Source organism: Macrotis lagotis, chromosome 2, assembly GCF_037893015.1.
Source record: "Macrotis lagotis isolate mMagLag1 chromosome 2, bilby.v1.9.chrom.fasta, whole genome shotgun sequence".
NCBI lineage: Eukaryota > Metazoa > Chordata > Mammalia > Peramelemorphia > Peramelidae > Macrotis > Macrotis lagotis.
In genome coordinates this window covers 160,848,871-160,870,197 of record NC_133659.1, presented here as the reverse complement: position 1 = coordinate 160,870,197, position 21,327 = coordinate 160,848,871, and the positions used below count along the sequence as shown (strand labels likewise).

The 21,327-nt window shown below is 41.0% G+C and overlaps 1 protein-coding gene across 3 annotated transcripts in view; it reads left to right on the top strand.

Moving 5' to 3' along the window:
- Nucleotides 1–18,253, top strand: part of KIRREL1 (kirre like nephrin family adhesion molecule 1) — a 164,412-nt gene extending 146,159 nt beyond the window's left edge. The window contains exons 4-15 of one of the 3 annotated variants that reach the window (XM_074223138.1): nucleotides 5,339–5,496; nucleotides 7,164–7,314; nucleotides 9,227–9,332; nucleotides 9,549–9,697; nucleotides 10,051–10,178; nucleotides 11,039–11,165; nucleotides 11,266–11,366; nucleotides 12,716–12,914; nucleotides 15,875–15,982; nucleotides 16,138–16,277; nucleotides 16,759–16,836; nucleotides 17,413–18,253. In XM_074223138.1, the coding sequence (XP_074079239.1) occupies nucleotides 5,339–5,496; nucleotides 7,164–7,314; nucleotides 9,227–9,332; nucleotides 9,549–9,697; nucleotides 10,051–10,178; nucleotides 11,039–11,165; nucleotides 11,266–11,366; nucleotides 12,716–12,914; nucleotides 15,875–15,982; nucleotides 16,138–16,277; nucleotides 16,759–16,836; nucleotides 17,413–17,889 (1,922 nt within the window). In that variant the 3' untranslated portion in view covers nucleotides 17,890–18,253. Of the gene's footprint in view, nucleotides 1–5,338; nucleotides 5,497–7,163; nucleotides 7,315–9,226; nucleotides 9,333–9,548; nucleotides 9,698–10,050; nucleotides 10,179–11,038; nucleotides 11,166–11,265; nucleotides 11,367–12,715; nucleotides 12,915–15,874; nucleotides 15,983–16,137; nucleotides 16,278–16,758; nucleotides 16,867–17,412 lie in introns of all 3 variants that reach the window. The other 2 variants (XM_074223137.1, XM_074223139.1) reach the window with 2 other exon arrangements.
- Nucleotides 18,254–21,327: the final 3,074 nt, after the last annotated feature.

Below are 21,327 nucleotides of genomic sequence, written 5' to 3'. Positions count from 1 at the left end.
AATCTGAATTCAGATACTGCCTCAAACATTTATTACCAATGTGACTTTAAGTCACTCAACCTCACATTTTCTCCAGTGTAAAATGGAAATAATAATACTTATCACCCAAGATTATAATGAGGATTAAATGAGATGACATTTTTAAAGCTCTTTGCAACCCTCAAAGAATTCTATAGAGGGCCTGAGGGCAGGAGGACCTGAGTTCAAATCCAGCCTCAGACACTTAATAATTACCTAGCTGTGTGTCTTTGGACAAGTCACTTAACCCCATTGCCTTGCAAAAACCAAAAGCACTCTACAAATGTCTCAAAGCACTCTATAAATGCTATAGACATTATTAAATTAGAAATGCAGATAAAAAGCTAGATAAGGAAAATCAGATATTATTAAATATAATAACTTAAAGTATGATAAACCTGAGAACATCCCTACTTGGGGAAGGACTTTCTACTTCACAAGAACCATTGGGAAAACTGAAAAGCAGCTTAGCAAAAAAAATAAATAAATAAATTTAAACCAGCAAATTACACCATCAAAATAGCACAATAATTTTCAAATGTATATTAGACTTAAATATAAAAAAGCACATAAAAATTGGAGAAATAGATAAAGTTAACTTCCTTTTTTTTTTAGCAAGGCAATGGGGTTAAATGACTTGCCCAAGGCCACACAGCTAGGTAATTATTAAGTGTCTGAGGCTGGATTTGAACTCAAATACTCTTGATTCCAGGGCCAGTGCTCTATCCACTGTGCCACCTAGCTGCCCCAGAGTTAACTTTCACAAATATGGCTGAGGGAAAAAGAGAATTCTTACCTAAACAATAGAGAAAGGAAATCACAGAAGAGAAAATAGATAGCTGAGATTTGATTACATGGAAGTGAAATGTTTTTATAAATCATGAATGTAACTAACATAAAAAGAGAATTTGGCAACTAGATACAGATCTGACATCCTAGTTATATAATTAATTGACACAGATTTATATTTATATATATGTATTTATATTAATTTCCTTATGAATGTGATCGAAGAATATGAGCAAATAGTTCTCTAATGAATTGCACACCAATAACACATTTACAAGAAAGATTTGTTCACATCACTAATAAGAGAAATGCAAATTCAAGGTTTCACCCTGAAATTGGCAAAAATTACAAAAGATGGAAATAGTCAATTTTGGAGAACCTTAAGGAATACAAACCCAAAAATACAGACTTGGTGAAATGATGAATTGATCCAGTCATTCTGGAAAACAATTTGGAATTGTGTTAATAAAGTGATTGAAGCCACCATAATTTTTCACCCAGAAATCCCAGAGCTAAGATAGAAAAAAAATCCTATATATACCAGAATATTAATTGTGGTGCTTTTTGTGATAGCAAATAACTTCAAACAAAGTAAAGATTGATCAGAATGGTTATATAAAATTGAATTAGATGAATGTAAAAGAATATTACTGCACTGTAAGAATCAGTCACCATGAAAGACTGAGAGAAACATTGAAAGATTTTTATGATCTGATGCAAAGTAAAGTAAGCAGAGCCAGAAAAACAATATACATGACTACAAGAATATAAACAGTAAAAGTAGCAAAATATAAATTGGAACAGTGTGATTATCATGGCTAAGCTTGGTCTGAAAGAAGAGTTGAGAAAAACATATTTCTTGTCTTTCTTTATTGAAGAGATGAAGGAATATGGGCATGAGGGATTGTTTATACTGTCAAATATGGTCAATGTGTTCTTTGGTTTTATTGAAAGTTGTTTTTCTCTTTTTTTCCTTTATCACTGTAAAAAGTGAAGATTTTTCAGATGAGGAATTTAGGGAGACATATATTTGGAAATGATTGTGATTTTAAAAAGATATCGTGCAAAGTAAACTATGCAGACCCTGGAGTCAGAGGACCTGGGTTAAAATATTATCTTTGAGCCTACTACTAGTATGCCCTTGGATCAATCACATGACTTCTCTGGGAATCATTTACCCCATCTGAAAAAAGTTGGACTAGACTGCCTTCAAAGGTCCTTCCAGCTCTCTGCCTTTGGTCTTATAAACCAAATGTTAATTAAAAATAGAGAAGAGGATAGATACCAGAGACATTGCTGAAGTAGAAAAGATAGAATTTTTTTTAACATGTAAGATGATTGAGAAAGGAGCCCAGAGTAATACCTAAGTTTTGTACAAGAGGAACTGGTTGAATCATGTTGACATGGCAGAAATAAGTGTTAAATCCTGGGCTTTGAGCCAGGAAGACCTAGGTTGAAATCTCTCCATTAATTAGTCAATAGGCTTTTTTTTTTTAATAAGCACCTACTTGCTGGACATTGTACTAGGTGCTGGGGATACAAATACAAAGAATGAAATAAGTCCTATTTTCAAGGAGTTTACATTCTAAGATATTAATTTGGAAAGACCAAGGTCACCCCATCCTGAGCCATCTCCATTTCTTTTGATCTTTGTCTTATCACTAGACTCCTATAAGAAAGAGGCTGGTGACTTTGCAAGTCAAGTCATCACCCTCATGATGTCATCTTTGAGACTGAAGGACAAATAACCTAAAAACATGACACAACAAGAATACATATAAGTGTATATACAAGATGAATATAAAGAGAATAAATGCAAAGTAATTAATACATGGCAGTTTGGGAGAAAGGGAACTAGTTATTGAGGAGATCAAGGAAGGTTTCCTATAGGAAGTGGTGCTTAACTGCATCTTGAGGGAAGAGAAAGTTTCCAGGATAGAGGAGAGGAGGGAATTCATTTCAGGTATGGGAAGGGGTGGGGAACAACAATCACAAAAGCAAGGATTCCTTAGACATTAATTTGCCATGTGACCATAGGCAAATTACTTAACTTCCATGAATCTCAGTTTCCTCACCTGTAAAATGGACACAATGATAGCAACTACAAACTGAACTAGGACAAAATGAGAAAAGATATAGGGTGTAAAGTGTTTTACAAACCTTAAAACCACATGAATATGAGTTATTAATAGTGTTCGTATTATGGGGTCATTATTAATGAAGTTTTTCATTCTGGCAAAATTTATAAGAAGTGATACTGAATGCATGGAAGAAAAAGGAATTTTCAACTAATTAAAGACAGGGAACTTCAAGTGATAAGGTAGCATTCATTTCCCTAACTGGGGAATTTGGAGAAAAGATGAGATTCTTTTCAGCCAGGGTCCGAGTGAGTACCCTTTTGTAAAGAGGAAAAGAGAATAGTCAGTTTGAACAAAATTCAGACAATCTTCATTTTCTTGTTTCTTCTTCAGAGGAATGCCTCTTCACCCACCCCACTCCCAGTCATTACATACACACATATATTTCCCTACCACTTTATGCCTCTTGTCTTTTTTCAGACTAACCAAATTCGTCCTTAGAGCCTTTTACTGTCATTGAGCTGTGAAAAAGGTTGTTAAGATCAAATAAGACAATGTATATAAACTCTGAAAATCTTAAATTCATATTAATGCCAACTATTAGTTTATACTTACATAGAACTTTAAGATTAATTTTGTTTACAACTTTATAAAGTAAGTAGGGAAGGTATTGTTTTTGTTTTTTGGGGGTGGGGGGCAGAGTGATTTGCACAGGGTCACACAGTTAATGAGTATCTGAGGTTGCACTTGAACTCAGATCTTCCTGGTCAGTGCTCTGTCCATTGTACCACCCAGCTGCCCCATGAGGTATTATTGTTCCCATTTTATAATTGGGAAGACCTTCTTGGGTTCTAGACCTGTTTCAGTCATATCCTTGGCTGTGTGAACCAGGACAAGTTACTTAACCTCTCAATGATCTAGGTCAGTACTATCAAACTCAAATAGAAACAATCTCTTCTAAGCCATTCATAAGGAACTCTCTGGGCCACATATTAACTTTTTAAAAATGTATTGTTTAAGTTTTGAGGCAGCAAGGTGGCTCAGTGATTAGAGCTCTGGATCTGTATTCAGGAAGACCTGTGTTTACATGGAGCTGTAGTCACTTACCAGCTGTGTGACCCTGGGCAAGTCACTTAACCTCTTTGCCTCAAACCACTGGAGAAGGAAATGACAAACTACTCCAGTATTTTTGCAAAGAAAACACCATGGACAGTATTTTTTTGTCTACAGAATCACAAAGAATCAGACATGACTGAACAACAAACATATCTATAATATTTTTATTTATTTTGTTAAATATTTCCTATTACATTTTAATCTGGCATACTCTGGAATACTGTGGACTACACTTGGTCACATGTTTGATACCTCTGCTATAAGCAAAACTAAGGTTGGAAGTTACAGAGAACTTGGTAAAAGGAGTTTCCTCACCTGGGAAGTTTCCTATATGAATCACAAATTATCTCTCCTTCTCCTCTTCTCTTCTTCTCTTCCCCCCTCCCCTCCCCTCCCCCCTCATCTTCTTCTTCTTCTTCTTCTTCTTCTTCTTCTTCTTCTTCTTCTTCTTCTTCTTCTTCTTCTTCTTCTTCTTCTTCTTCTCTCTCTCTCTGTTTTGTTTTTTACATTTAGCTCAGAGGGGTGAAATTATCAAACATAGCAGCTGGGGCAAGCATTTTGATTTACTGACTATTAGTTTAAGTACACCTCTTCCTGCTGAGTACTGTCACATTTAGACCATGATCCTAGGAGAGACCAGCACACTATCATTTCAGGGTCCAGTCTGAAAGCCATAGGCCTAATCCTCTTTCCTTTTCACAATTAACGACCAATAATAAATAGACATTTATGTAGCCCTCTTATAGTTTCCAAACTTCATTATATACATTGTCTCATTTGATAATCTCACCAATCCCTGTAAAATGGGTAATATGTACTATAATCCCCATTTAACAAATGGAAAGATTTAGGCTTAGAGTTTAAGGGACTTGTCCTTGATCACACAGCTAGTATCAGGGAACTGAATCCAAGTTAGGATTCAGTACCTTTAGGTCCAACATTCTATCCATCACAATTCACTACCTTCCAAGCAAATATGCCATGAATGGTTAAGGCAGATATGAGATAAGAAAATACAGATATTCATTCTTTCTTCATCCTCCAATCTTCCTTTACCTCCTTATACTTTAGGATCCCCTTTCTTGCCTTTCTATCTCTGAACTTCCCACACACAGGCCTAAAATCTGAAAGGAAGCTATGAGGTATCATGGCCACACCAGGGACAAAACAGACCAGGACTCACAGTTTTTAAAACCTTGTAGGGAGAGAGATGCTTCAGAGGCACTGAGTGGATTAAATGGCATGGGGAAGGGAAGTGACTCAGGGGGACTTTCCCCCATATAGCTACCCCCATCCACCACTTCTCTGACTGAAGTTGTTTTTCTCTTCCTCCACAGTCCCCCCAGAGGATCCTACAATTGATGGGGGTCCTGTCATCCTGCTCCGGGCAGGGACACCCTACAACTTGACATGTCGAGCTTGCAGTGCCAAACCTGCTGCCACCATCGTTTGGTTCCGGGATGGGACCCAGCAGGAAGGTGCTATGACTACAACGGTGAGGTTCTAAGCCCCAGCTTACCTACCTACCCTGAGTCACAGGGTCACCTTTCATACTTGGCCTGGATTTGGTTTTGGTCTAACCTGAGTTTCAGAGTGGGCAGCTAGGGGACACAATGGGTAAATTGCCAAACCTGGAGCCAGGAAGACTCATCTTTGAGTGTTCAAATCCAACCTCAAGTACTTTCTAACTATGTGATCCTATACAAGTCATTTTACCCTATTTGCCTTAGTTTCCTCATCTGTAAAATGAGCTGAAGGAGGAAATGACAAACCACTCCAGTATCTCTGCCAAGAAAACCCCAAAGAGCTGTACCTGACTAAACAAAAAGGGATCCAGTGCATACCTTCAACCAAATCTTGGTCCTAGTCTCAACTTAATTATTTTACAAGGCATATTACCCTATCTCTCTGCCCCCATTAAAAAAAAAATGACTTGATCAGACCCCATCTCACTCTTCTCATTTTCTGATCCCATCCCAATGATCAATTGAGGTTAAGCAGCAAGAAAGGGGGGGTGGCTAGGTGGCACAGTGGATAGAGCACCAGCCCTGGAGTCAGGAGTACCTTAGTTCAAATCCAGCCTCAGACACTTAATTACCTAGCTGTGTGGCCTTGAGTAAGCTACTTAACCCCACTGCCTTGCCAAAAAAAAACAAAAAACAAAAAAACCTAAAAACTAAACAGTAAGAAAGTATTTACAGAACTCCTTTTTATCTCCATAGAATGCACTTATCTTGTATTTCTAGGTTTATCTTATAATTTTCTATACTGAAGTTAAACTGGAAAAGTGTGTTTGACCCTCACACCTCTCAAACATTCTTCCACCTTAGTGACTTTGTTCAGATCAATCCCTATCAGAAAATTCTCTCTCTCTCTCTCTCTCTCTCTCTCTCTCTCTCTCTCTCTCTCTCTCTCTCTCTCTCTCTCTTTCTCTCTCCCCTCTCCACATTTTGAATTCCTTTCCATCCTTTGAAACTCAATTCAAATGCCAACTCCTCCAAGCAATCTTCTCTGATCCTTCAGTCTATAACATCCCTACTTCCCCCCCTAAAATTTCTTATGATAATTTGCATCTCTGATGCATTTGCACATAATAATTCATATTTGTATTATTTATAAATATCCACCTGTTAGATTGTAAACGTCCCAAGGACAAGGATGAAATAGTATTTAAACTTTGCTTTTCCTAGATCCTAGGACAATACTCGGTATACAGTAGATGTTGAATGAATGAATACCAGGACTTTGCTTAGCACCATGAAAGGCTACACAAGAAAATGAGGCTATGCCTACCATCAAGGAATTTATTGTCTCTTTGGGGAGATAAGATTCATGGGAAAAAAACCCTATCAGGCAATATACTAAGAACCAAGTGAGCAGTACAGACTGTAAGGGCTCCTGAAGTTCCAAGGAAGGAGATCTCACTCTGGTTTGAGGAAGGGCATGGAAGGCTTCATGGAGAAGGTGAAATTTCATGCCAAAGAATCCTGGATTGAAACTAAGACCCTAGCAGCAGAACAAGTTTTTAGGGGTAGAGTCCTATGTTCCCTTTTCCCTAGAATGCTCAACTTATAATTCTTTAATTTCTAATGAGATGGATGGGTTATTCTTATCTTAATTTGATTTTTTCCCTTTCTCCCAATACCCCAACCCCATCATCAGGAGGTACTAAAAGATGGAAAGAGGGAGACCACAATTAGTCAACTACTTATCTACCCCACCGATTTGGACATTGGACGTGTCTTCACCTGCCGAAGCACCAATGAAGCCATCCCTGGTGGGAAGGAGACTTCTATCGAACTCAACGTACATCGTGAGTCTGGGCAACATAGGGATGGCTTGAGTCTCGGGAATGTGAGGGACAGGAATGCTATTTATAGAGAAAATATAAGATAGTAGAAAAAGTTCTGGATAGAATCAGAATATGAGAGTTTAAATCCCTAGGTAGATAGGTATATAGAATCCAGAGTTGGCATTGAAAAGGCCTGAATAGAAATTGTGCCTCATTTGTTAGCTGTGGAACACTGAGCAAGTCATTTAACATTTATCTGCCTTAGTTTCCTCATCTCTAAAATGATTGAATAATAACTTCTACTTCCTAGGGTTATTGTGAGAATCAATTGAGTTAATCTGTTTAAAGCATTTTGTAAATCTTAAAGTTCTGTATAAATTCTAATTTGGCTTCCTCTTCTTTTTTCATTCCTTCTTTCTTTCTTTCTTCTTCTTCTTCTTCTTCTTCTTCTTCTTCTTCTTCTTCTGCTGCTGCTGCTGCTGCTGCTGCTGCTGCTTCTGCTTCTGCTTCTTCTGCTTCCACTTCTTCTGCTTCTGCTTCTGCTTCTGCTTCTCCTCCTTCATCTTCTTATCTCCTCTCTTCTTGTCTTTCTTCTTTTTCTTCTTCCTTGTTATTATTACCTTGTTTTTATTATTGTGACCTTGAACAAATAAGTCACTTTTCTTCACCTGTAAAATGAAGGGTTTAAACTAGATCTCTGACCTCCATTTAACTCTAAAAGCACAATTGGGAAAAATGAAGAGTGAAGCATGAGAATCATGGCCCTATAAAATAATTTCTTCTGAGCAGGTTAGGCAAAGGCCTGCCGTGGATGACTGCTCTACCTAGAATGACAGAATCTCAGAACTGAAAGATGCCTCAAAGGCCATCAATTCCAACCCCTACCTGAGCAGATAAACCCTCTGCAGCATCCTTGGCAAGTGGTCATCTACTCTGTACTTGAAAACTTCCAGGGAAGGGGAAACTCCTTATCTTTGGAGATTATTCCACCATTAGAATTCCTCCTTGGGGACAAAGAAAGAAGGAAAATGTTTTTGGACCAGTTTGGGAGAATAATCAGCCCTGCTCTGAGATCCAAGGTGGGGGGATAGCAACAGGAGCTGGAAGATTAACCTTGTTTTAAGTGAGGAGTGACCATAACTCTGATTGAAGCAACATCACCGTCTAGTGACATAGATGTGTAATTGCACCCAATAGATCTTGAACTTTATACAGAATCATAGAATTTAGAATTTTAAAGGCCCTTTTGAAATCTTCTAATCCAATCCTATATTTTTAGATGGTAAAAATAAGGCCTACATATATATGTGTATTATATATGTATGTATATACATATACATACATATATACATATATTATCTCTCCTCAATTCAAATAACTTGCTCGGGTAGCAAAGCTGGGATTTGAACCTATATCTACTAACTCCTAATCCAGGATTCCTTCTGCTTCAACAAATTCATTCCACTGCCAATTAACATTTACTTACTGTCTGCAGCATACATACCCAGGAGAGATGTATTATTAACATAAGAGATAGTCCCTCTCCTTGAGTTATTTATTTAATATTTTTAAGCCTCACTTTCTTCATCTGTAAAATGGAGGCAGGGGTATGCATGTGTGTATATGATATGTTGGACTAGAAATACCCTAATGAATTTACTACCTTTTTACTCATGGACTTTTAAGATTGCATCTTTATTTTCAATCCCCTAAAGACCATGAGAACACCAATCCCTTGGTAAGAAAGGTAAGGAAGGTAATTTTTTCAATGCAATTGATAAATTTTGAATCTTGGTTCCTCATTTTCCTGCCTTATGTGTCTGTCCTAGTGTGTGTGGGGAGGGCAGGAAATGGGGGATATGGGAAGAAGGATAGGAAGGCTTCCTCTCAGATTTGACTAATCCTCACTTCCTTCCTCTATACTATTATGTAGACCCACCCACTGTGACCCTGTCTATCCAACCTCAGACTGTGCAGGAAGGAGAACGAGTCGTCTTCACCTGCCAGGCCACAGCTAACCCTGAAATCCAAGGCTACAGGTGATGGGATAGGGAGAGAGCTTGGAGTAGGTACTAAAAGGGAAGTGGGTTCAGGGAGAACATGTTTTAGAAATAAAGATCAGGGGATAGGCAAGAGAGGAGGAGATGGGGAGGGCCCTGGGGGTGGAGACAGGAACAGAGAGGGACATTTATGAACAGTCTGGCTGGAGAGTATGGTCTCTAGGAATCTGATCCCCTTTTTCTTTTGTCCCCCAGGTGGGCCAAGGGTGGGATTCTGATTGAAGATGCTCATGAGAGTCGCTATGAGACAAAAGTTGACTACTCCTTTTTTACGGAACCTGTATCCTGCGAAGTCCACAATGATGTTGGCAGCACCAATGTCAGCACACTGGTGGATGTCCACTGTAAGTGGTTTGGGAACAATGAGAATGGGCCATGATAGGGTAGCCAAGAAGCCTGAAAGCTAGTGGATCTTGGATGTGATTTGAAATCATTTCCTGAATAGAGATGGCCTTAGAAAAAGAAAGAGGAAAAGGACAAAGGAGTTCAACTCTCATTTTTGATTTCTTCTCTCACTTCTTTCCTCTCTCCAGGATATTTGAAAGAAGGAGGGACTGGGGAAAGATTTAAGTGAAAATGAAAAACAATAGAATCTCGGAAAAAGAATGAGCGGGACAAGAGAAATTAAGTTAGTTGGTGTGAGAAGTTATACCCTGATGAAATGGGTCCCCTAACAATCTCTTCCTTTCCACTTCAGTTGCCCCCCGGATTGTGGTTGACCCCAAACCCACAACCACAGATATCGGTTCTGATGTGACCATCACATGTGTGTGGGCTGGCAATCCTCCTCTTACCCTCACCTGGACCAAGAAGGACTCCAACATGGTAACACCCCTTACTGACTATCCAGGAGAGCTCAGGATTGAAATGTATGTGTTGGTGTAGAGAGTACTTACCACACACCTTAAATTTTGGACCAAGGAAAAGAAGTTTTACATAGTGATCATATACTAGACTTGGAATCTAGAAGACTTGTGTTAGAATCTTGCCTTAGACACTTACTAGCTATTTGACAATGGGCAAGTCATTTCACCACTCAAATTCTTATACGAATGTAGACAATAGTATTTTTATAGGGAGGATCAAATGTAATTTGTAATAGATGTAAAGTGCTTTGAAAAACTTGAACTTTTATAGAAATATTTTGTGGAGTATGGGAGAGAACCCCAGAGAGTAGCTGGGCTTGGCCAATGGCAACAGGAGGAACAAAATAATTGGTGCCAGTCAAAGAAGGAAAAAGGGAAGGTCTGGATTGGGGCATATCCTGGATATCTTATTTCAGGATGATGAAGATACTAGTGTCTTGGAAGAACAAAAATAAATACTAATTGGTTCTTTGGGGGGAAGATGAAAATAATTGGTGTGTTTCACCTTAGAGGAAGTGAGGGGATCACATCTGAGAGATTGAATGTAAATTGCCGCAAGGGGGATTTTGGTCAGATACAAGGAAAAACCTCTTGCCTGATTGGATCAAGAAACTCTGGCATGGGTAAACTGCAGGAGGTTAGAAATTTATCCTAACCAAAAGAAAGAGAATTGTTCGCTCTCCCATAACTCAACTGATCTGGCAGCTCTGGGTTCACCAGTTCCCTTTCCTACTTTCCTTCTGATGCTGTGTGGAGCCTTGAATTGCTCAAGAAAAATAGGTATCCTGGCCCCATTCCTAAGATTCTCTCTCTGACCAGGTCTTAAGCAACAGTAACCAGCTTTACCTGAAGTCAGTAACCCAGGCAGATGCGGGCATCTATACCTGCAGGGCCATTGTGCCTCGTATTGGTGTGGCTGAGCGAGAAGTGGCACTGTTTGTGAATGGTGAGCTAAGCATTGGATATGAGGGGGTGTAGGGGGAACTTGGGACTGAAGCACAAGGAGTGCAGATGCATCTCTTTTCCCTGGTCTCTCTGTCTCACAGGGCCCCCCATCATCTCCAGTGAGGCTGTACAATATGCTGTTCGTGGGGATGGTGGCAAAGTAGAATGTTTCATTGGGAGCACACCACCCCCCGACCGAATTGTGAGTACTGGAGAAATTGGTTGGAACCTTCTGCCAGAAAAAAGAGGCTCAGCACTCAATTTATTCCTTACCTTTCTACAACTCTTCTTCCCTCCCCCAATTTCTCCTCCTTTGCCCTTTTCTGTCCTTCTTGTTTCAGCTTTTCCTTAAGTTTTCAACCTAATAACTTCCATTTCATTTTTTTCATTCTTTCCTCTTCCTCTCTTGTCCCTTTTGCTTTTAGTATCTTGCCCCTTTTACCTCCTACTCTCCTGCCTTTCTTGCTACTCTATTCTCCATCTCAACCAACCCTCTTCTGCTTCCCTATGCCCCTCCCCCTCACTCTGAGCCATTAATTCCTTCCGTGACCATTAACCGTCAAACCCCTCATCACATTTAATGACCATTTGGCTAACTCCAGGGCTGCACGGGGACACTTCATTACCACAGCAGCCTGGGCTGCAGGAATGATAGGCTCCCAGGGGGGATGTTCCTTTGCACATCCAGAAGGATTTATCCCTGGAAAAGAGCCAGATCCTAGCAGTTAACATAACCCCAATCCTGGTCTCCCAGGAAGTGGAAGAGATGATTCTGGACTAGGGAGCATGAGGGTGGTGGTATTGGAGGCTAATGCTCTTGGACTGACCTGTTCTAATCTAAGTATGGGTCTTAAATGGTAATTTAGTCTAGAGTCGTTTAAATTTTTGAATTGGTGGTTAAGATAGAAATCAGGGGTAAGGTTAATTATATCTAGTTAAAATGGGGAATGGAGGTTAAAGCTATATTTGAAGTTGTGGCTAATTGACCCTAAGGTTAGTATTGGGTCAGGGTTAAAAGTTGATTAGGTTAAAGTTAGGTTGAGGCTAAGGTTACTAGAGTGAAGATTTTTACTGGTTTGCAGTAAGTGTTAATGCTAAGTGGGGCAGCCAGGTGGCACAATGGATAGAGCACAGGGCCTGGAGTTAGGGAAACAACTTCAAATCAGCCTCAGATAGATATGAGCTGGGTGACCCTGGATAAGCCACTCAGTTCTATTGGCCTTACTTTCCTCAATCTGTAAAATGAGTTGAAATAAATGGCAAATTACTCCAGTATCTGCCAGGAAAACCTTAATGGGATCAAAAAGAGTTGGGACAGAACTGAAAATGACTAAGCAACAATAATGCTATGTTTAAGTGTAATGCTAAGCTAATTGAGATTCATTTCAGGATCAGTGTTGGGTTTATGGTTAGTTGGAAGATTACATTTTATCTGAATTTGGATTAAATATTTTAACTCTCAATAGAATGGGGATTCAGGGGATGAGGATATGAAGCAGAAAAGGCTAGTGGTACATATCTTGACTTCTGTTCTCCTTTTCACTTTCCTAGGCTTGGGCCTGGAAGGAGAATTTCCTGGAAGTGGGAACTCTGGAGAGGTACACTGTGGAGAGGACCAATTCGGGCAGCGGGGTACTTTCCACCCTGACCATCAACAATGTCATGGAGGCAGACTTTCAGACCCACTACAACTGCACAGCCTGGAATAGCTTTGGGCCAGGCACAGCCATTATCACATTAGAGGAGAAAGGTAAGAAAAGAAAGGGAGGGGAGGGTGGAGAGGTGAGGCAGGACCCAGGTATTTCTCTCCAGAAGCTGTACATATAGCAGTATTCAGCCACCATCTTCTTCTGCTCTAAGTTGCAAACAGGAGAAACAAAATGATTAATGCCAGTGGGAGTACAGGAAGGTCTTAACAGGGGAATGTCCTATATACCTTATCTCAGGATGAGATGAGGATGCTGGTATTTTGGACAAACAGAAATAAATAACAATTGGTTCTATGGGAAAGAGGAAAATAATTGCTCAAGATCCTGAATTACAGATTTAGAATCAGGATGGGTAGGTAGGCAAGATTTTGAGGGAGAAAGTGCTCAGCATAAAACTTAGCACATAGTAGGTACTTAATAAATGTATATTAATTATTGATTGATTGAATATAAACACCCCATCCAAGATCTCCTTGTTGTGAAAGCACAGAATTTCAATGTGAGAGATGTCAGCAGTCATGTAATTCAATACTGTCCCAAATCCTCTGCTACACCCCCCCAAGATCATCCAGTCTCCAATGGATGGAATTATTCAAAGATGTTCAGTATTGCTCAAAATGTCCAACTTGCTATTATCCCACTCGTATAAACAAGGCAGTTTATACCACTTTGGGATAATTAATTGTTTATATAGCTGCCTCTTTGCTTCCACTGCTTCTAGTCCTTTCTGCTCTCTAGACCCCACAGAGCCAATCTAATCCCTCTATCATATTATAATCCTTCAGAGACATTTAAAGACAGCTATCATGTCCATGAGATTACTCTTTTCTACATAAAACATCCCTAGTCCTCCAACCTGTCTTCATAAGGCACAAGCTCCAGACCTTTCTCTCCCCTGGTGGCAGTCCTCTCTTTAATGCCATGAGATAAATAGAAAGGGTCCTTCCCTAAGGGATGACAAAGACTTGGTCTCTCATTCCAGGAGCTCCTATTGTGATAGAGAAAATAGTTCACTCCATTTAAAAAGTCACTTGAGATCACATGAAGGGACACATTGACAAGGACATTTAAAAATGCCTATGCAGGAACATCCCAGTGTGATCAAGGAGGAGGGATACATCAAGGAAGACTTTTGGAATAAAAGGACTCTTAGACAAGATCTGAAAGGAAATGTAATTCCTAAGAAGAGTAAGAGTGAGGGAGACAGAGTTTCCAGATTCATTCTCAGATCTGGAGCTAAGTACTAATGGTCTTTGGGGGGGGGGGGTTATTCCCTAGGTATTGGTTGGGGGTCAATCAGGCTACAAGCATTTATTAACTGTTTACTACATAGATGCTCAGTGCCTACAAAGAATAGGGGTGGATAGACAAACGGATATGTAGCTGTCTTAAAGAAGAGTGGTCTAGGGGCAGTTAGATAGCACATTGGATAGAGCACCAGTCCTGGAGTAAGGAGGATCTCAGTTTAAATATTACTTCAGGCACTTAACATTTACTTGAGCGACCTTGGACAAGTCACTTAACCTCATTGCCTTGCAAAAGTCCAAAAGAAAAAAAGTGGTCTAACCTTGCTGGCAGATGAAAAGAAGGAATAGAATAAATGACTAATCCAGGCCTAGAAACTAATACAAAGGTGTGGTAGGTATAGCCTTCTGGGAAGGTGGTGAATAAATCAGAAATTTCCAAACTCTCTAGATTTCCTCCACAAACAGAAAATCATAACAAAATGAATGTAGAGCAGAAAAAATAAAAGGGTAAAGCAGTTGTCCTCCTAAAATAACTTGAAAAAATCTCAGAAAAGACAAGACCTCCAGGGCCTGAGGTTTGGTCAGAGTGAATTGTAGACACCTCCAGTCACCTCAGTTGAATCAACAAACAGCTGCCTAAGGGCAGTTCTAGACTAGATCTCAAGAAATTTTAGCTCAGAAACTTTCATCTTATAGATGAGGAGGTCCAAGTATTCAGAAGTGTTTTACCTATATTGAACTAAATTCTGTCTCTCCATAGTCCATGTGTTATTCCTAGTTCCATTTTTGAGGCAGACTCTAATCCCTATTCCTCATGAGAATCCTTCAGATCCTTGAGGATCCTGTTAATCATTAAACATTCTTTGAACCCCTACTGAAGGGAAGGGGCCTGTGATGGACAAGACTGAAGCATTCCCTTTCCTCAAGGAATTTACTTTCCACTATACTTTGGTAACTAATTCTCTTGATGGATTGTAAACTCCATAAGGGCAGGGAATATATCTCATCTAAAATTTGCATCATCAGCACCTAGGACAGTGCTTTGTACAAACTAGGCAGTAGTTTATTTCTGTTGTATTCTGTTTGGCAGCCAATCTAACTCTAGTACCAGATCACACTTAGTTTCATCTCTAACCCTAATCTTAGAACCATACCAAAGCCCAGTTCAAATTTTAACCCAGTCCTAAACCCAGTTTCAACCTGTACTAATCTTATGTTAAACTTTAATATAAACCAAACCAGTGGTGCTATAAATTGAAATAAAAATGGATTCCTGCACAGCATACAGCATATTGACTTAGAAAACCACTAATTAACATTATTCTCTTTGTGTTGTATTTTTATTTATTTTGTTAAATGTTTCCCAATTACATTTTAATTTGGTTTGGCCTCTACTTGACTTGTTAAAGGCAGGCCACAAGTTTGTCAGCTCTGCAACCCCAATGCCGGTTCTAAATTTAAACATAAACATAATTTGAAAGTTATTTGTGGCAACTTTCAAAATTTTCTTAAGTCCAGATTGAGTCCTAAATTCAGTTCTCAATTGAACTATAATTCCAAATTTAACCCTAACTCTGTTGTCAGACTGAACACTCATCAAAACTATAACCCCAAGCCTAACCCCCAAACTGAATCCTCCTCCCCAAGTTTAGTCCTTGACCCTGATTCCAAAATAAACCTTCAGCCCAGATATAACCCTTTATTCTCACTCCAGTATGACTTAAACATTTTCTCCCCACCCCCTTGTTCTGCAGAAGTCCTTCCTGTGGGCATCATCGCCGGGGCTACAATCGGTGCAGGAATCCTCCTCATCCTCTTCTTCACTGCCCTTGTCTTCTTCCTCTATAGACGCCGAAAAGGAAGTGAGTATGATTTCTAAGTTAACTGAGGGTGCTCCCCTCCTATTCTGATTCCACAAGACCCTTTCCTAGGAATAGGCGTGAGGATGGAAAAATGAAGCAGAAGATGCCAGGGACTGACTTCAGCTAATGGTGGTCCACCTTCCCTTTTACTCTAGGCCGAAAGGATGTGACTCTGAGAAAACTGGACATCAAGGTGGAAACAGTGAACCGTGAGCCACTTACCCTACACCCTGACCGTGAGGATGACACTGCCAGTGTGTCTACTGCCACCAGAGTTATGAAGGCCATCTATTCGGTGAGGGGCCCAGGACAGAATTCCTTCAACTATTTCTCTTACTGGCTACTCTTTTACAGAGCCCAGTCCCTGTGTTCTGAAACCACCATGCCAGGAAAATTCTACTCTGGACAGATTTTATCCTGGGAAAGGGCAGATAAGGCAAGCTCCCCTTGAGGCTGCCACACATATATGCCCCTTTGTACTCTGGGGAACATGCCACTTTCACCCTATGTCTTATTTAGAGTTGAAGCTTTTTAAAGGTAGAAAGGCCTTAGGACTCATCTAATTAAACACCTTCATTTTACAGGTAAGGAAACTAAGGCTTAGGTTAGGGAGGTGATTTGCCCACCAACATACTCTGATTTGGGAGCAGACCAAGGACCAGGTCTCCTGACTTCCAATACTGGGCACTTGCCACCACTTCATTAGCAGAAGGGGCATGGCCCTTTGCCTTTTATTACTTAACCTCTTATTCCCATCTACTCTCCTGTCCCCATAGTCATTTAAGGATGATGTGGATCTGAAACAGGACCTTCGCTGCGACACTATTGACACCAGAGAAGAGTATGAGATGAAGGTCTGGAGTGGGAGTCCCGGAATTGGCAGGGTCAGGGCGGTGGAGATGGGGAGGTGGTGGAATAAGGGATATGAGTCAGATCTGTAGCTATCAATTTTTATGCCTAGGGGAAGCTGTGTAGGAAGTGACCCAAAATTAACTCTTAAAGAAAAATTCATTTGAAACTGAGGGATGAGGTGGGTGAGTGGGAGATGGGACCCCAGGACACATTGAAGTCTCTCCAATGGTAACATCAGCCAAATGCAAAAAAAAAGTGTAAAATATCTGGGAGCTTTCTAGTTTAGTTTTTTGATAGGTCAATTCTAAGTTAAGTTGTTTCCACACTGCTAAAGGAATTTAAGTGTCCTTAGCATTTTCTCCATTTTGGAACCCTGAGACAGAGTCCTCACCATCTTGCCCTAGTTGGAGCTCTCAGGTGAGATATGGAGTAGGTCAGAGTAGGCACTGGGAACATGACCCAGATATGGGGGAGGTGTTGGGAGAGGCTAGGCCAGGTGATAGGCATTGGGTACCAAGTGCTAAGGGAAAGTTTCTCTCTAACTGTACCTGTTTCTTTTCTCCCTCCTCATGTTCTAGGACCCCACCAATGGCTACTACAATGTCCGAGCACATGAAGACCGCCCCTCTTCCCGAGCTGTCCTCTACGCTGACTACCGAGCACCAGGCCCTGCCCGCTTTGATGCCCGCCCCTCCTCTCGTCTCTCTCATGCCAGCGGTTATGCCCAACTCAGCACCTACACCAGGGGCCCTGCACCCGACTATGGCCCTGAACCCCCTGCCCCTGGTCCTCCACCCCCAGGTGGAGGTGAGCAAGCCAACCAACTCTCCTATGAGAACTATGAGAAATTTGGCCCCCATCCCTTCCCTGGGGCAGCCAACTACCCTACTTACCGGCTTGGCTACCCTCAACCCCCTCCCCCAGGGTTGGAGCGGACCCCCTATGAGGCTTATGACCCCATCGGCAAGTATGCCACAGCTACTCGCTTCTCCTACACATCCCAGCACTCAGACTATGGCCAGAGGTTCCAGCAAAGGATGCAGACTCATGTGTAGGGAGCCTGGGGTGGGTGTCTCTGCAGGGCAGAGGAGAAGGCTCTCTTGACTGTTCCCTGATATTCAGGGGCATTGCCGTTTGCTTCCGTCTTGAACCTATCTTTCCCTCACCTTCAACTCCTACCCCAGCTCTCTCCCCACTGCTGTTGGGTGGGGAGGAGAGTATGTGTCTGAAACACCCCCTATCCCAAGGATGGTGCTTCAAATCCTGAACACTTGGGACTATCCTGCTCTTTTTCCTTGGGGAGATTTTTCCTTTTTGGTCTGCCCCATTCCCTACTCCTACATCTCTCTCGAGCCCCCAATATGGAGGTAGGGAGAGTAGAGGTTGGGGAAGTGACAGAGAGTTAAGTTTTGTTCTTGGTGTGTGTCTCTGTCTCTATCTTTTTGTTCCCCCATCCCTCTTATCTCCCTTGAAGTGGGGATCTTGATTGAGAGGAAAGGGGATACCGAGCAGGAGTGGCCATGCTGTAGGCTAGGGTAATCCTCATTGGGGAAAGACAGGCATAACACCAATAATGAGACTTAGGTCAAAAGCTCCTGGTTGGGCCCCCTGCCACTTGCCCTCACACCCTGAATTTGCCCTACCCTGATATGGAGTCTGTTCAAAGAAGCTCATGTCCTAGTTTGAGAGTGATCCTGGTTGCAACTTCAAATATAGTCAAGTTCAAGCAGAACCCAAATATTCCTGCAACTGGCCACTGCTGCTGCTTCTGTGTTCTGTCCCCTTCATGAGGAGCTAGAATTCCCTAGTATATCGTTATCCAGCCCCGCACCCTCCTTTAGAGAGACAGCATGGTATGATGGAAAGACCATTGTAAAGGAGTAATAGGGTTCATCAATAGGTGATGCTTAGGCCTGTTGCCACCAGCAAATCCTCAGCCTAGCAGAACAGTCAATGATTCAAAGGACAATAGAGAAAACATCTGAAACCCCGTCTTAATTCACCAGCAAAGGGGGATAGTGTCTTTGGTGCAATATCTAGAATTGGCACCAGGAGGAGTCCCAACCTCTCGGTCTTCCCACTACCACCCACCTCATTACCATCACCATCAACCTCATCTCTACCTACCCATACCCTACTTTGTCTTTGTCTCTGGATGGGAAAAGGGTGCTAAGCAACAGACCAAGATAATGTGGGGGGGGGGGGGCAACCAAGAGCCAGTATTTTCACAAATTTCAGAAAACAAAAATAACAATAATGAAACTATCTCCAAAAAAGGTGCCCTCCCAAATGTAAGCCCCAATAGAGAAGAGAAGGAGAAGAAAGCCAGAAGCCCAGATGGACAAAAATGGCCTCTTTTTCTCACTCAGGAATGGGCATTATCCATTATACTTCCAATCTCCAAGCACTTTGAATACTTATTTATTCAGGCAGTGGAACCTGTCACTCACAGGTTAAGTTGCCATGATCTGGAAAAAAATGGTTAGGAAGACTAGGGTAGGAACTGCCGGGGAATATCCTCAGATGGGTTTTTTTGCTGTGTCTTTTGTTTGTTTCTCCTGGCTCAGCCAGAACCTTTAGTCTACTTTCAGTGCCTTGAACATGAAACTTTTGTTGACCACTCTGTTGGTGGAAGCCAGGTGCCCCTGACTAATCCTCCTAGAAGGATTGAGATTAATAGGAAGAGAGATTAATACCTAAGGGAGAACATATGTTCCTTTAGGTCAGGGGTGGGGAATGTCCCCCTGTGGGCCATATGAGACCAACAAAATCATTTGGTTTGGTGTTGCCACAGCAGCCACAGGTGAGACCCAAAATTCAATAAACCTAGAAGCTTTTTAGGGGTGAATTAATTGTTTGACCAAATATAGCAGGCTAATTTTTAAGTTGATAATTTTGTATGGCCCATGTATGATGTTATAAATATCCAAATGGCTCTTGGCACAAAACAGGTTCCTCACCCCTGCTTTAGGTGATAGAATTCTAAAAAAGAAACCTCATTCCCCATTCCCAGACTCTCTAAGTTTTCTGGTCTCTCTCTACCTGGGACCTCTCCTTCAGTCTCTACCCTTCTAACCAAAGAATAGGAGCTGGGAGAGTAGGCTTAGACTCTCTTCAAGCCCCCACCCCTCCAAAAGAAATTAAAGGTAGGACTACTCATATTATTTTTGGAGAGGAGAAGCAGCTGTAGAGCCTCTGGTCTGTTTCCCATAGATTATTTCCCAAAATGCACTGTGCTTCTTTTTTGGTGGTCACTGTTCATTAATCCTGTTCATGTTAACGAGCTACATGCTCATCAGCTACGCGCCATCAACACCCTTATGGATGGGTCTGTGGGATGACATTCACCCAACCTCTCCTGTGTAAGGACAGAATTCTACTTATGAAGTAGGCTCTGACTACAAAAATATAGATTAATCAGTTCAAGGAAGATGCTTGGTTGGGGTGGGTCACATATTGTATTTATCTGATGAGTTCCAAACTTCTCCATCTAAAAGTTAACTTCCTTTGAAGTTGTTCATGAGGAAAGTTTTCTAGGAAGATTACATCTGGGCTAAAGGAGGGAAAAAATCCAGAGATCCTAGATGATCCAAATCTGAAAATAATTTGATAGATTAGATATTTTTTTAAATTGAAAAAGCCAAAGGGTATTCCTCTTTGGTTTAAGAGTGACCAATGAAGACATGTCAAAAATGTATTTCCAAAAAATCCAGAGATCCTAGATGATCCAAATCTGAAAATAATTTGATAGATTAGATATTTTTTTAAATTGAAAAAGCCACTCTTTGGTTTAAGAGTGACCAATGAAGACATGTCAAAAAATGTATCTATTTCCCTTCTTTCCAGGCTGAGTTCCCAATGTTTTCTCTGTTCAACTCAAATGTTAGCCTCTTTTACTATATTTCCTAAACTCTGGCTGGGTAATAGGAGTGGAGGAAGCCCCAGGGAAGTGTGAGTAATTTGATGGGCTCTTGAAACCTCTTGAAGAAAGTGGGGTCTGAGTCAATGTGGGGGGGAGGAGGGAAGCAGAAACCGCACTAAAGCTCAGAGGTGACTTATCTAGTGAGTTTTTGATGCACTTGCATTCTCCAGCTCCAGATTATTCTTCTTCCTATTTAACCCAGGAAATTCTCCTTCTTCCTCCTTAAATAATCTACTCCTTTGTTGCTTTCACTTCCTCAAATGACCCTTAGAATGACCTACTCTAGGCAGAAGTTTCTAACTTTGAGGTCAAGGACCTGTCGTGGTCTCCTTTTGCAAAGGTGAAGTAAAGCAACAATGACCTCTCTATTAGAGAAGATATAAAAGGAGAACAGAAGAGCTGATAATAGGAGAAAATTGGCAGCAGGAAGAAAGGGAATTTTATAGCTTTTGTACAATTTTAGATCTTGAGACCATTTCACTTGTGCTTTTGGTAGGGGTTGTGATATCTTTGGACAAGCACTCTGTCCCAAGTTGGTTAGGGGAAGAGAAGGGTACTTTATATTATTGTA